Here is a 14,153-nt window from a genome sequence, read left to right on the forward strand (position 1 = left end):
CATTAAGCTCGTCTTCGACGATCGCCGCGCAGGGTTCACCTGAGATGGCCTCGATCCGAAAGGGAATGAAACGGGTAAACTTATAAACTATGAAAGTTACTTTCCTATTCAATGAATTGACCGTGCATCCTTCGATACGTGCCTCGAAACCATTTCGCCTCAGTTCTTGCTTCTATTTTTCCCTCCTTCGAACCTGTCTTTTCCGTCTTATTATCTTTCACCGTGCACGTGAGGAGAAATACTACAACGTCGGCGAATCGCAACTGAAAAATTAGCAGTTCTCGCGAGGAAATGCAAATCGAATTGTTTTTTCACGAGCGCGATCTCTCATTGATCGATAATTCGATGTATGCATACGGTCGGCTAGGAAACATCGCTGAACGGATGTCTGAGTGCTCACTTTGCTTCCGGCTGTGCCGCGAGCGCATCAATTTTCGTCACGTTGACGGGCGGCCGCAGGAGATACGGCCTGCCGACTTTTACGACACGACGCCGCACGCTCTAATGGAGATATGGTTTTGTTTCCCTGTTACAGAAGTGGAAAGGAGTGTAGGCACCGCGGCACCGGGGGCGGCGGGTGCAGCTGCAGGGGGCTCCCGGGGGTTGTCACCCTCTCCTGCCCCCTCGTCACCGTCGACCCCCGTAGCGACTAGCAACACCTCCGTTTCCTCGGCTTCGTCTTCATCTTCACCCTCCACTTCAGCTTCCGCCCTCGTCGCGGGACTCGATAAATCAGTGCTTCAGGTAAGCGAGCTTATACTTGTACGCGTGCGTGAAGCTGCGAGGACAATAGCATTTGTATATCTGAAAAATGCGGGGAAAAAAGTATTAGCTATATATCGTATCTAAATTTCAGGTATATTTTGGGATACCTCAATTTTTTTTTTTTTTTTTTTTTTTTTTCTCATGAATATTTAGAAATAAGGGGTATACATATGATATTTTTTTATTATGCTTTTATTCAAGCGCACTTAGCTATTATTGTATATATTTTTGTGACTATTTATATTTTATTTGATATTATATTTATCATATACATATATTTATTTTGAGATTACTGATTTTTATGTGTTCTCACAGTAGTGAAATATTTTAGTATTTTTAAAGATATTCTTCTAAAGCTACACGAAAACACCGAAAGTAAACCGATACAATGTTTATTATATATTTACAGTACAAATTGTACTCTAACTCGAGGTGTTTTTATTATTCCCGAAAAGCCATTTAAACGTTAAAAATGAAAGGACCAGGTACACAAAACGAAAATCTGCAATGAAATAATTACTAAGGATAGAAATATATTTTCACGCGCCAGAAAGAAAATTAACGAGGTCTGATAAACTGATACCATTACGCCTCTCCAGAAGCTCTGTAACAGATAATAATTAACGGTCGGTTAGCTTCGGAACACCCGATCGCGGAAGATATCGATTTGATTACTTCGGTATTGCTACGAGAAGAGATGAAAATATTCTCAACGAAGAGAGAATGAATGTTTCGAAGCGATTGGTTTTTGCGATTACTTTTTTTCGAGATCTATTTATTTTAATCCGACTATTTTTTTTCACGCGATCGAAAATACATTAGTTTTTTATGAGAAATTTTACGTCAGATGAAATGTGCGCGAAACTTATAATGTAAAACTCTCTGTAGTTTTTTCGCGTCTTCAAAAATGGCGGAGGTACGATAATAGCAAGCTTGCCTGTCCTCGGGCATCTCGGCTAATTAAAGCGCATAAATTACGCGAATGCGTAGAGAGAGACTGACGAGAATATGGCAGTAACGTGCGTTGCTGGGATCCGACAGTTCTCTGAGCGAATGTCGGTGAGAAATATGCTGAATGACCTTGTGCATGGGAAATCGCGTATTTTTTTAGTAAATTTATCTAGCCGATAGATATTGCAAAGAAAACCGATCCTTTTTTTCGTACAATGTTGTAAAACACGGACACAAAATCTGGTTCGTGTAACATCGTGTAAAATAACGTTTTCGCATGAGAGTCATAAAAATGTAGAGATGCGAATAATGTGATATGTATCGTTACATCGATGTAAATGTATTTATGTAGCTACATGTTGCGTTTCATATTGCGCCCTTTTTGAACTTTAACGAGTAGGACGAGTAGGATATATTTTTTTTGTTTCTCTCTCTCTCTCTTTCTCTCTATGGTTTTTCAAAAAATCTCTTGTACCTTTAAACGAATATATACTGATGTTTTTCGTAGAGAGAAGAAAAACTTTAAGCTAAAAAGAACAAAGGTTTATTATGTGGCCGCTGATGGAAAAACGTTCTCTTTGTAAACGTAAATTAAAATCTACCGTTGCAGATTATATTAAGCATACGGGGCGTTCTCCGTTATTCTATTCTCTGCACATGTTAGTATATATTGTAGTGTGTGTTCCGCAAGGGCGAGGAGTCTTAACTTGATTACCAGGGTGTCGATTAGATTGTATTCGCTTTCCGCTCGGTATTCGGAATGGAACGATATATATGTCTGATCGACATTTCTGACATATTGTTTATATTCACCTTTTCTCATTATCGATATGCTATATCGATTTTATAATTAATAAATGTAAAATTAAACTTTGAAGGAATATTTAATTGCGAGGGGAGAGCAATAACTTGAAGCGATGTTTCAAAAGCTAGTATAAACTTTGCATTGCAAGTTTCTTCATGCGAATTAACATTTATTGAAACTTGATTTTAATCACCCTTTTATTTCGCTTTCGCTTATGCGCACCAGTTTCTATAAAGTGGCAAAACAAATTATATTACCACTGGTCTCCTTACTCTAAAACACGGTTCGTTCATAAATTATATGTAAATCTGTGACGAAGTACCGAGAATACGGAAACAGGAGAGATATATACCTTTTTTGTAGACGGAGATGTCAAACTGTCATGAAGTAATCGGACGACGCTTCGTGCGTGACATTTTAACTTTGCGAATAACAAAAGCTTCCATGGTTATATTAAGAATGCTGTCCTTTTAAATAACCTTTAGTCTATTGTGTTTTATGATCTATTCTTCTACTTATATCACACGGGTTCGCCGTAATGAAAGCTTCTTTTTCATCGCGTTAAATTACATTCTCTTTCGTAAAATGCTTATTAAAACAATTTATTTAATATAATATTGTACGTATTTGAAAAATGTCTATTCTTCTAAATTGCTTTTACTCTTTATTTTATTTAATTAATATTTATTTGTTATTATTTTTCTATTTTGAGAATATTTTTTTCTTTTTAATTATTTCTCATTATCGACACTTTTACCGGACGCGCAATTTTCGCTAATTTTTTTACATAAATAGTGAATGATGTGCAAATTGCACAATAATAGCTCGATGAGAATTATAAATGATTCTTTTAAAGCTTGTCCGTTGTTGTCGCGAATAGCTTTTTGTTGCGTCAGCATGTTTCATGAGATTAATTTGACTTAGACTGTATTCTTTTCCAGTCGCGATCTGATTGCGACTGCAAATTTCGAAAGAAATGAAATCCTGTCTGAATATTCTGCGATTGATGGCACAAGTTCGGTTATCAGGGATAAGAATTAGATTTGTGTGACAGCGGTGTGGACAGCACGAGAGGGAAGGGACCCGACGTTCATGCAGGCGTATAACTTGGTCAATTTTATCGAATTACTCTGTCAGTTTCTCTCCCTTCACGCCATTCTGAGCTCAATTCACTTTTCGTGCTTGTGCTGCGGTTCTTACGGCGCACATAAGGGAGCACAATCTAGTAAATATGCTAAAATAAATTAAGTCAAATTTTCCACTTTTGTATCCGCATAGAATGTCCTCTTCAAGGTTTGTCTGGTTCTGCCGAATGGAAATTTATAGTACCCAAAATTTGATTTAAAGTCCACTTTAGTTGATGAAAAATTTATTCGGGTTTAGTAAATACGATATTATTTAATAAAGTACGCACGTGTTTTTATATATTCGCGTTATATATTCTGATTTTATTTTTTATATTTGGGTTTGCATTTTTTTTTAATTTATTCTTTTTATCAAGGTACTTTTGTTAAGGGATTTTTATCACACAATATAACATAGATACGTATATCATCGCTCAGGCTGTCAGTTATAAAATCCTCAGGCATTTCTATCTTTCTTTTCGCTGAGCTCGTAGCGCGTTTTTTCCACTTGTTTTTCGAGGATTTCTTCTCTTTGAGCTCTTGTGATCCAAGCTATCATGTTCATATTTCGCGAAACGTCTTTTGCTCTTTTACTCGTCAGAGTCACATTACAGTTTCCTTTGAAAACGTGACATTTTACACGTACATCATAAAAGGTGAAGCAACTTTTGATCTTACATATTTAGAGCTCTTGTGCAGCTGTTGCAAATTAAGGATACATTTATGTCAATATATTTTAATTTTGCAATATTGAGTTTCATTCCGAAAGATATCATGAAACAATATACATTAAAAGTCAATAGTCGATTGAATGGTTACGATATATAAGACATGATTTACTTGACGTAAATGTAATTTTGACAACATGTAATATCTCAAGCTATTGTCCAGATAACTTTTACGAATGTCTCGGTCAACATTGCACAGGCTCCGGAACGCTTTTCCTATTTGCCGAGTCAATAGTCAGATGCAGGCAGTCCAACGCTATAACAGCTATCTCCCTGCTTCTATTTCCGGCTATGCTGTCGCACTGACAAGTATTGTGCTGTTTGCATAAAGCGATGAGATGCCTCAAGCTAATGAGACTTGAGTAGAAATCAAGTTGTCATTCTATTTTGTTTTACGATGGCAAACCACATTTTATTCCTTGTCCATTAAATTTATCGAGTCGCGGAGTTTATTTCGAAGGTTTTAATTCATTAACTAGTAATCGAGAAATAGATTCGTCACATATATAAAAATTAAATGTGTATAATTTATTTAGAATCGATATCGATTTAGCTATCTATATTTTACATTGTATGGACGATGTATTAATATGTATATAGGCATAAAAAACCGTGCGGTTTGGAAACTTTTTTTTAGATAAGGTTTTAAAGATTTAAAAATAAAAATTCTAAAATTCCATTAATTTATAATACGATGCTGACAATGTAAATAGTAAAGAAATTTTATACAACCTCTTTTTTTTACATTTTTATTTTTTTTATAAGAAAATGTGTATTGATAAAATAATATTTTTTGTATTAAGTATTTTTTCTTTTTGATTTTACATTAATTTGCGAGATTACATGAATTAATTGTTTTGTTTTATTCTATGTTCTTTTTATTCAATTGGTACCTACAACGTATTAAATTTCGTAAATTGTAGGATTGATATAATTAATGTGAATAAGAAATGTACTCGACAAGGCGAATTTTCGTTGTATGTAAAACAAATTTCAATTTTGAAACTTCACCGAACACAATGTTAGTATGCGGTTTCCTATACCGAATTCCCGTGTTCGCGTTTCCGTGGCACTCCAATAATTTGAGTCTCTTTGCGGTATTCAGCTTATTAGATTCTTGGTTACCCTTGTGACAAAATATGTGAGGCTAGTTTGAAAGCTTACATGTGTTCTGCATAAAATACTGAAATAGCAGACATTGTTCTTCATACATATGAGAATGATTAACGACGATATTTCCATGTTTTTGTCTTTGCAACCATTAAATTAATTCTGAACTAATTACTAGAAAGATTTATATGTACATAAATTATAAAGATAAAGTTTGAAAATTTTAACATAGAATAAAGCAAAGTTGAAAATTTTTAACATTGTTTCATAATTCACAACATGCTAAAAAAATGATTAATCGTAAGAAGAATTTTTTAATAGTAGTTTTATTAACATTTTTGTTAAATTTTTAGCATCTTTATTACAGCGCAGTAACAACTTTGTTCAAGAGTTATTATGTTTAGTTTGTAAATATTAAAACGATTATACTACAATAATAATATATTGCAATAATAATAATAATAATAATACTGCAATAATAATAAAAGTTTCGATTGAAACATAAAGAGAAAGAGAGAAAAGCGATAGAACGAGGATGAAATAGCTTGTCCAATGAACCGTTTGATGCATCAGAAAGTCGTAGAGCGACAATCGAGAAACTTCGTGCAAAGTGCACCTGCGCCAACTTTTCCACGTTTATTGTCATTCGGGAGACAACACCATTTAGAGAATCGTTTCTTACGGAAAGCACTTTGTTTTAAAATAAACATGGAAGACAATTCGCGAGTTAAATAGCCTTTATATATTTTTGTATGTTTTTAATTAATGAATTAGAAAATAAGCATGAAGAAGGATAGAAACAAAAGTAATTTTCAAACCAATGTCTGCAATGTTACAATTTAAGTTTACAATGTTTGCTATAGTGAAAATATGATTGCACTGAAAATTCGATCGCTGTCGTTCTCGATATAGTTGATTTCCGAAGGAAAGTGTGTGTTCGCTTTATCACGTCTCTTTTTATTGTTCAGGTGCTAAAGTTTGTCGTTAAACTCTTGAAGCGGAATTCTCAGGAACTTTCACGATTTTCGATGAAACTCTTTATGCATAAGAATAGATATAGATTGTGCGGTGAAAAATACATAACGGACACACACATACACACATATAAGCTTACTCGTGAAGTTTTATAGTGAAAAAGCTTATTTCGGCGAATAAACAGTAACTATATTTCAGTTGTCTAGAAATAAAAGAGAAAATAAAAACATCGAATAAACTGTTATCAAAGAGACAGAGCTTTCATATTTTTAGCAAACTGTTTTTAAAAAATTAATAAAAGCATGCATGTCATATCTTATACGAATTACATTACTCGTAAAGAAATAAATGAAAAAATCAATTGTTTTCAATTTTATTTTTGTCTTTGATTCCTAAATTTTTGAATAGCTCATACATTTTTAAATTAATATCTGTTTAGACATGATTTTGAATAATTATTTTTACTAAATAACGATTATTTTATAGAATTAATATCACAGTATATTTTCGACAGATTTTCGAAATTGCACTTTCAAAAGCGATAAATCTATGAATTACACGAGAATGTATAAATCGTGGATCTTACAATGCTCACTTGGAAATGCAAGGGATATGATCATTCTTCGACAACAGGCACTTAATCAAGGCCGCTTCTAGTCGGACAAGGGTGGGTGAAAGGTGGAACGAGCTCAGGAGCTTAGACTAGGTGGCAGACTCCGGGGCTTGCCGGACCGAGCGAGACCTTAATTTCCTGTAGCACTACGGTTTATCTCTTCCGCGATTTATCGACTCCCTCGAAAGTTCCACGTTCGCGATCCGGGGAAACCCTCCTCGAATGCTAGTTTCTTGCTCGCTTGCTTGTTACATCGCCGATCGATGATCAGCCGGTGTTAAGTCGAGAATTCCGCGTGCCTTTTTTTCAACGTATGTTGTTTGACGTATAAAGGTTTATTTGGATGCCACGATCTTTTGAAGTATTTCAACTAGAATTTGAAACACAACGGCGAACAATCTAGACTAAAATCGCTAGCAGAAATGTTGCCGGTGTCTAGCGAAGCGTTACACTCACTCGCGCCCGTGTGGGCTTTTAAATGTATTATTGGCTTTACAACTCGTAGTTCGAATGGAAATGTGATTACGCAACTCGCCTTGATATTTAATTAAACGCACCAATAGAGCCATTTACAAGAAAAAACTGTCCACCGTAATGACTGTTGGAAATGTAAATTTGTAATACAATTGAGTGCTCATTCACACCGTATAATGGTGGTTCCAATCCATTTACAATAATTACATTGCGAATTTTTTTTTTAAATGAATTAATATTATTTTTCCTTTAAAAATTACTTTGTACGATTATTTCTTTTATGATTATTATTTAACGCGTCGCTTTCCGTGAAAATAAAATTTTAACTGATGATTTAAGTTGTTAATTTATTATGGAATATATCTTCAAAGTTCGACAGAGATTTTATAAAATGCCACCAGTTACATTTGACGTTCGCCTATCCTTATTTCTTAATGGATATTGTGGTACGACGTAAATCGAAGTCGGCCACTTACGAACGGACACTCCCTACTAATTTCCGGCAGCAAATATCCTGATTCCGGTCTTGCGTCGTCCCCTTTTTGCTAGCCAACGGCTCTTTTCCATCTCATTTGAACCACTTTCACATGATAGAGACATTTCCCGATTTGCACTTTCCCAAGAGACACGAGTTAATTGCTACGGCTAATTTCTAATTAATCCATCATATAAGTTATTGATTTCTAAACTGAACAATAATCGAAGATGCGTTGTTCATTTTAAAAGTTACAGTCTTGTTTTGAAAATAATTATATTTTTATTTAATCTTATATTTATTTAATGTTTTAGTAAAGAAATATAGTAACTTTTTTGTAAATTATATAATTTTTTTTAATATAAAAAAGATTTCGTGAATATCGATTATCACTTATATCCCAACTTCTTATTATAACATAGTACATTATCATAATTGTTTTGCTCGCTTATGTTGCAGATACGTGACTGGCTTACGCTCGAAGAAGGGATGTTGCGACAACAATCCGTAGTCGTCGGCGATGTCGACGAAATCCTGCATCTTCTGGATAAGCAAAAGGTGAGTCAATTATTCAGAATTATTTTTTATACCTAATAAATTGCTTTTTGATTAAATATCGGTCGCATCATTAGTATTTTTTAAAATAAAAATAAAAGTAATCATTTAAGACGCGCATGTGCACTCTTGTGTATAAATTAAATAATTAAAATAATATTCATGTATTAATATTGGATATAATTTATAATTGTGTATTTTTTTAAACGCAAGATCGTCTAAAAGAATAATAGGAAAATTATTTTATATATTCGAAAGATTCGTATACATGATAATTTTGAATTATCTGGTATATCGCGACGTCGTGTTTATTTATGCTTTTATTAGTCGCATGTGCCTTTATGAGACCGCCTTAGATGTAAAGATTTCAAACGCGAACGAACGATTGCTGGGACGTTCTCGTGCCTTTGAAGTTTATCGTAATTTGTCGAGCCAAACTACAATGTTTTCAAGCTACCTCATTCGTGCTTGCGTGGCATTATTGGAAGCTCACCTGCCGTTTTTTTTCTTTTTGTTTTCTCTTTTTTTATTTCTGTTTTAACAACAACGGTTCTGCCGTCGAAAAAAACGGTGGTCACGAAATTAAATTGCGGGCGTTTTTATGCGCTGTGTTTTCCTGCTTCTACTTTATTACTTAAAGTGACCTGCACTTTGTTTAAAAAAATTTGCGATAATTATCAATTGCCGATCGTCTTTATGCAAATGAATATTGCAAAGTTTATTTACGTACATTATGGTTTTTCGTCGTCGTATCGTATCGTATCTTGTACGAGCCAGTGGTAAAAGCTACAGAGAGCTAAAAGCTCCAACGTCGGTAACCTGGCAAACTGTCACCTCCATACAGTCGATATTTCAACCCCCAGGGTTTGACTCAAGTGCTCGCTGCAGGGGTAAATGCTCATCAGCCCCGTCTTTCTCACAGAGTCAGTCTAGCGTAATACCGTGAGTGGAAAAGTTATCAGCGAACGATGATAGGAAAAGGGAAGGTGCTTGTGACCGTGAGTAAAAGCTACGACGAGTTTCCAAAATAAGAAGGTAGGGGTGTTCAGGTGATTGACCGGGAAAGCCCTGACATTGGCATTGGCATTAAGGGTTCCGACGAACATTGCCACGCCTTCCTTTGTGCGTCGACGTCGTGTTGCGCGGGTTATTCCGCCATAGTCGTTAATTGCATTGGACTTAATGGATCGATATCCAGAATTGCGAGCGACACGAAATCTCACTTTACAGACAGTGTAACAGATAAATCAGGAGAGAATTTATTTTACCGAAATTCATGCGGTATTATCGTACTTTTTCTTAAATTCAAGAAATCATGTAATATTTTATACATGGTTTTTTATGGGTTTGTTATATCGTGCAAGAAAAAATATATATATTTTATGATACATTGCGAGTAAAATCGTTATATGCAAGAAGTAATTAAATGTAACGTTATCTTATTTTATCTTTATTGAAATGACTTTTATTTATACACACATATATGAGGTTAACATACATATGTTAAATTTGAAAAACTGATATCTCTATGTTCAGTCATTAAATATTATATATGTCGTATCATATATAATTTTTTCAAACTCATTACCAACTCGAACTTATATGACTATTTTTTTTTCATTTTATCATGCAGTTTTTCTGTCGCTGATTATAGAACTTTGTAAATCTAACATTCAAATAGACTGTGAAAACGACATGATACGCCTCTATTATGAGTTTCTACCGTAAAAACTTGCGCGCTATCGAGACATTTTTACATTCGAATATACATATCTAGCCTATCCTCCCTATCATATCCCCACAGCAGCGTTCTTCCATGAAAAAGTTTACCACGGAAATAATACGAACGTTTACCGTAAATTTTCTCGAGCCAAGACACAGAGAGTACATTATCGTACGCTCCTTTATTTCTCTTGCCTTTCTGCATTATGTCCCGGAAGCTTGTACAATGTCAACTTCGAGAAACTGGCATTTTCCGAGTTGCATTCTTTCACGTACGAGGGCGCGAGAGTTTCAATTTCACAAACTCCCATTTTAATACTCTACCACTCTTAAAACCGCGCCAAATATTTCCGTTTCATTATCTCGTCGAGGCGTTATTATAATTTTGATTGACGATAATTATATTTATTTCCTTTTTCATTTAACTTTGTAATAAAACTTTATGATATCCATTATAATACATACACACATATTTTTTTAAGGATACATGAATAGGATAAATGAATAGAGAAATAATTTAAGCCATTAATTTTTTCAATATGGATAATAGTCTTTCTCGAAAAAAATAATTTTGCAGACTTTTGATCGTTAATGTGAACGCTTCGATAAAAAATCGGCGCGATAAGGTTTCCTTTCGGGTAGGAATTCTTCTCTATTCGGACGCGAAAGCGAAGTCATTTTTTTCTCGCGTCGTATACCAGACGGTTGTGAATGGGACAAATGGCGCCACTTGATTGATCAGTGATATTGTATTCTGACAAATGACAAATCACGGTATTCTTTTTGCTTATACTTCAGGATGAGAGATGTAGAATTTTCGGACGTATTTTGAGGGGCGCGCGAAAACAATAGGTTTGTTACAGTAGCGTTGTTATTGATTTCCGTTTGGAAGGAAGCCGAGGAAGAGATATTTTGACGCGCAGAAGGTGCAGAGGGCGAAGAGACAGATATTTCACCGAGGATGTATCGCATTCTCTACGTAACACGTTGATGGCTGATGTTTCGAGACGGTGATACTTTATTCTGCTTGCGAAAATCGCGCTTTCGGCTAACTAAATTCAGGAGTTAATTATACATCTGAAGGAGAAAGAGAAATTTGTATATATTCGACAAAGCGAGACCAGGATATTTACACGAAGTCTTACTAACATCGTGCTTTAAATCACATTACAATTATAGTTGTCTCGTAATTGTCACAGTAGATTTTGTCTCTCTATCTCACGAGCTTACTTAAGCTTGTTCCACTGTTAACATTACACAAGTCATTGTCGTCACCTGCCACGTAACAGGATTCGCCCGACAAAACCCAATTACGAGATCCGAGCTGTATGTTGGCGTGAAATGTGCTTTCAGTCGCTCGAGAAGCATTCGTCGTTTTAAACGATGAACTTTTTTTAAAAGTAGAGTCAAAATATGAAACAATAACGAAACATGACGCATACATATGTATGCGATATAAATATTAATTGTTTTTATTGTATAACATGGATTTCCGACAATAACAACTTTTACTATATTTTTATTATAAAAATTACTTGTCATCCCTCAATTCAAATTTTCCGCAAAATAAATTTCTTTATATAGCAACAAAATATAGACTGTGTATCTTTGTTTCTTTTTATACTAACGTTATTACGTTAAAACGAATTGTTAATTTCAATCGCGTTAATATTCTTTTGTCTTTTATGGATTATTTCAAATGTAATACGAATACAATATTTTATTTCATATAAATATTTTGTATTTAAGTTATTAATGCTGTTATTAACACAATACTACATTTTATAAAAATAATTTTTATTTATTTTTTATTGCTTAAACAATTGATAATTCGATCAAAATAATATCTTACTTATAAGTTGTTATCATTAAAGTGTTTTACTACTTTCTTGAAAGGAGTTTTACGAATTACGTAAAAGAAAAGAAGAATATTTGTAATTACTACAATAATATCTGTATAGCTTATATAAGCCGATTTTCATAAGCTTTTATTTTGTATTAAAATCAATAATGCTATTATTAACGTAATTTTACATTTTATAAAAATAATTTTCTATCGTTTATTTTGGATTGTTTAAATAATTGATTATTCGATCAAAATAATATCTCATTTATAAGTTGTCAAATCAACAAATAAAATGTTTTATCACTACTTTCTTCAAAGGAATCTTACGAGCGACGTAAAAAAAAATAGAATATTTGTAATTACTACGACAATGCTATCTGTATTGCTCGTAAGCCAATTTTCATAAGCTATATTCCCTCGCTGAATTGTCCTGCAGCGTGTACAATCTCGTCGCACGCGCTGTCGTACAAGCTATATATATATAAGCTTCTTCGTCTTTCGGAAGATGTCCTTCACACTGGTTGCAATAAACGTCCGCCCCATTATTTCTTCCGTTTCCCTCGGTCCAGCTTTGTTGCCGATGTCGGATAACTCCGGCGTGCCATCTCATCGCGAGCTTCTTCCTATATTGGGATTCACAGGATTTCAGGGTTGCGCACTCCTTATACCAGCGACGTAAAGGACTAATGCCAGGAACAGGAAGCTGCGCGCGCCTGTAGTTATGAAGAACCTTTCACGATTTCGCAATTTCCCGGTTATGTCGGTGTCTCGTGAATAGTCGTCCTCATTCCATAACGCGCGTACGACCTTACAGCTTCTACATACAGTTATACGCATCACTTACGTGCTGACGCAGATTTTTCACGCGAAAATTGAAATTTGCAATTTTCTCGTTCATTCTATTGGTGTATTACCTTGGCGTGAAATCACGTTTCTCGATATTATTTTGCGGCCGTCGTCATCATTATTGATTCAGTAATATTGAATTTAGATAAAAAGACGAAAAACGATGATATATTACAAAATTGCTTTCTTTTTCATTAATTTTGCAAGCGATTTAGCTATCTGATGAAATATGATGATTGACTTTTATAGGAAAGAATATGATATTATATGTCATTTGTAACATTCGTAAAATCGTAGATTGTATTATTATTATTGAAATGGAACATTAATATTCTATATAGGTAATTTGTAATCTATTTGATGTGAATAATTTCGTTATCTTATGATATTTTTATAAATCATAAAGCGCTATCAAATCGCTTCGTAACAAGATTTATGATTTAATAATAAATGTGTTACGATTTTTTACGTTAAAAATTTACTGAGGGTAATTATAAATGTTCCTAGAATTTCTTCTTCTTTTGATATAGTTGAAAAAGAAATTTTGATTCTTCTATTTACTTATCTCTTTTATTTCGTGGAATTTTGTACTTTAGCTAGAAGTAGAAAGAAGTATAATATTTAATTAGACCGAGTTTTGACGAAGTTTGTTTCCGCTCCGCTAGATACTATAATTATTTCCGTAATTTATATCGTTAGACTTTCATAACCGACTTATACCTTCAGTGATGTCGAACTTTGGTGTAACAACTTTGTTGCGAAAGTTAGCTATTGCAAATTAATGTTATATTTAATTAATTCTTTTTTTCTAAGCAAAATATAACTTTTTATATATTTTTGAGGATTATCTATTATAATCATCTATAATATGAAAAGATTGAGTATGATATATTGTAACTTGAATGTGTGTATCTCTGAAAATCTTAAAAGAATTTTTATCTAGAAAATATTAGCAAAAATAAAAAAATTATACACATTTATAATATATAATACATTTTATTTCTTTACTCCGTAAAGATAGCACGTTTGTGTATATATTGCAGTTATGAAGATCTTGGTATAAAATACGTGGCAATATGTGTACTCTGAAATATTTAATTACTACATTTTTCTTTGGAGAAATTTTTTCAATTAATGCCATGGAATGGCAAATTTTTTATAACA

At 33.7% G+C, this 14,153-nt stretch overlaps 1 protein-coding gene across 11 annotated transcripts in view; it reads left to right on the top strand.

Moving 5' to 3' along the window:
* The window catches only part of LOC114929124 (dystrophin, isoforms A/C/F/G/H), a 420,071-nt gene that overhangs the window by 90,562 nt on the left and 315,356 nt on the right, over positions 1-14,153 (top strand). For all 11 annotated transcript variants that reach the window (XM_085480171.1, XM_085480172.1, XM_029300536.2 and 8 more), the window contains 2 exons: positions 536-744; positions 8,480-8,578. In XM_085480171.1, coding sequence (XP_085336297.1) covers positions 536-744; positions 8,480-8,578 — 308 coding nt within the window. The remainder of the gene's footprint in view (positions 1-535; positions 745-8,479; positions 8,579-14,153) is intronic.

The sequence above is a fragment of the Nylanderia fulva genome, unplaced genomic scaffold (genome assembly GCF_048542155.1).
Source record: "Nylanderia fulva isolate GAGA-0341 unplaced genomic scaffold, ASM4854215v1 Scaffold14, whole genome shotgun sequence".
NCBI lineage: Eukaryota > Metazoa > Arthropoda > Insecta > Hymenoptera > Formicidae > Nylanderia > Nylanderia fulva.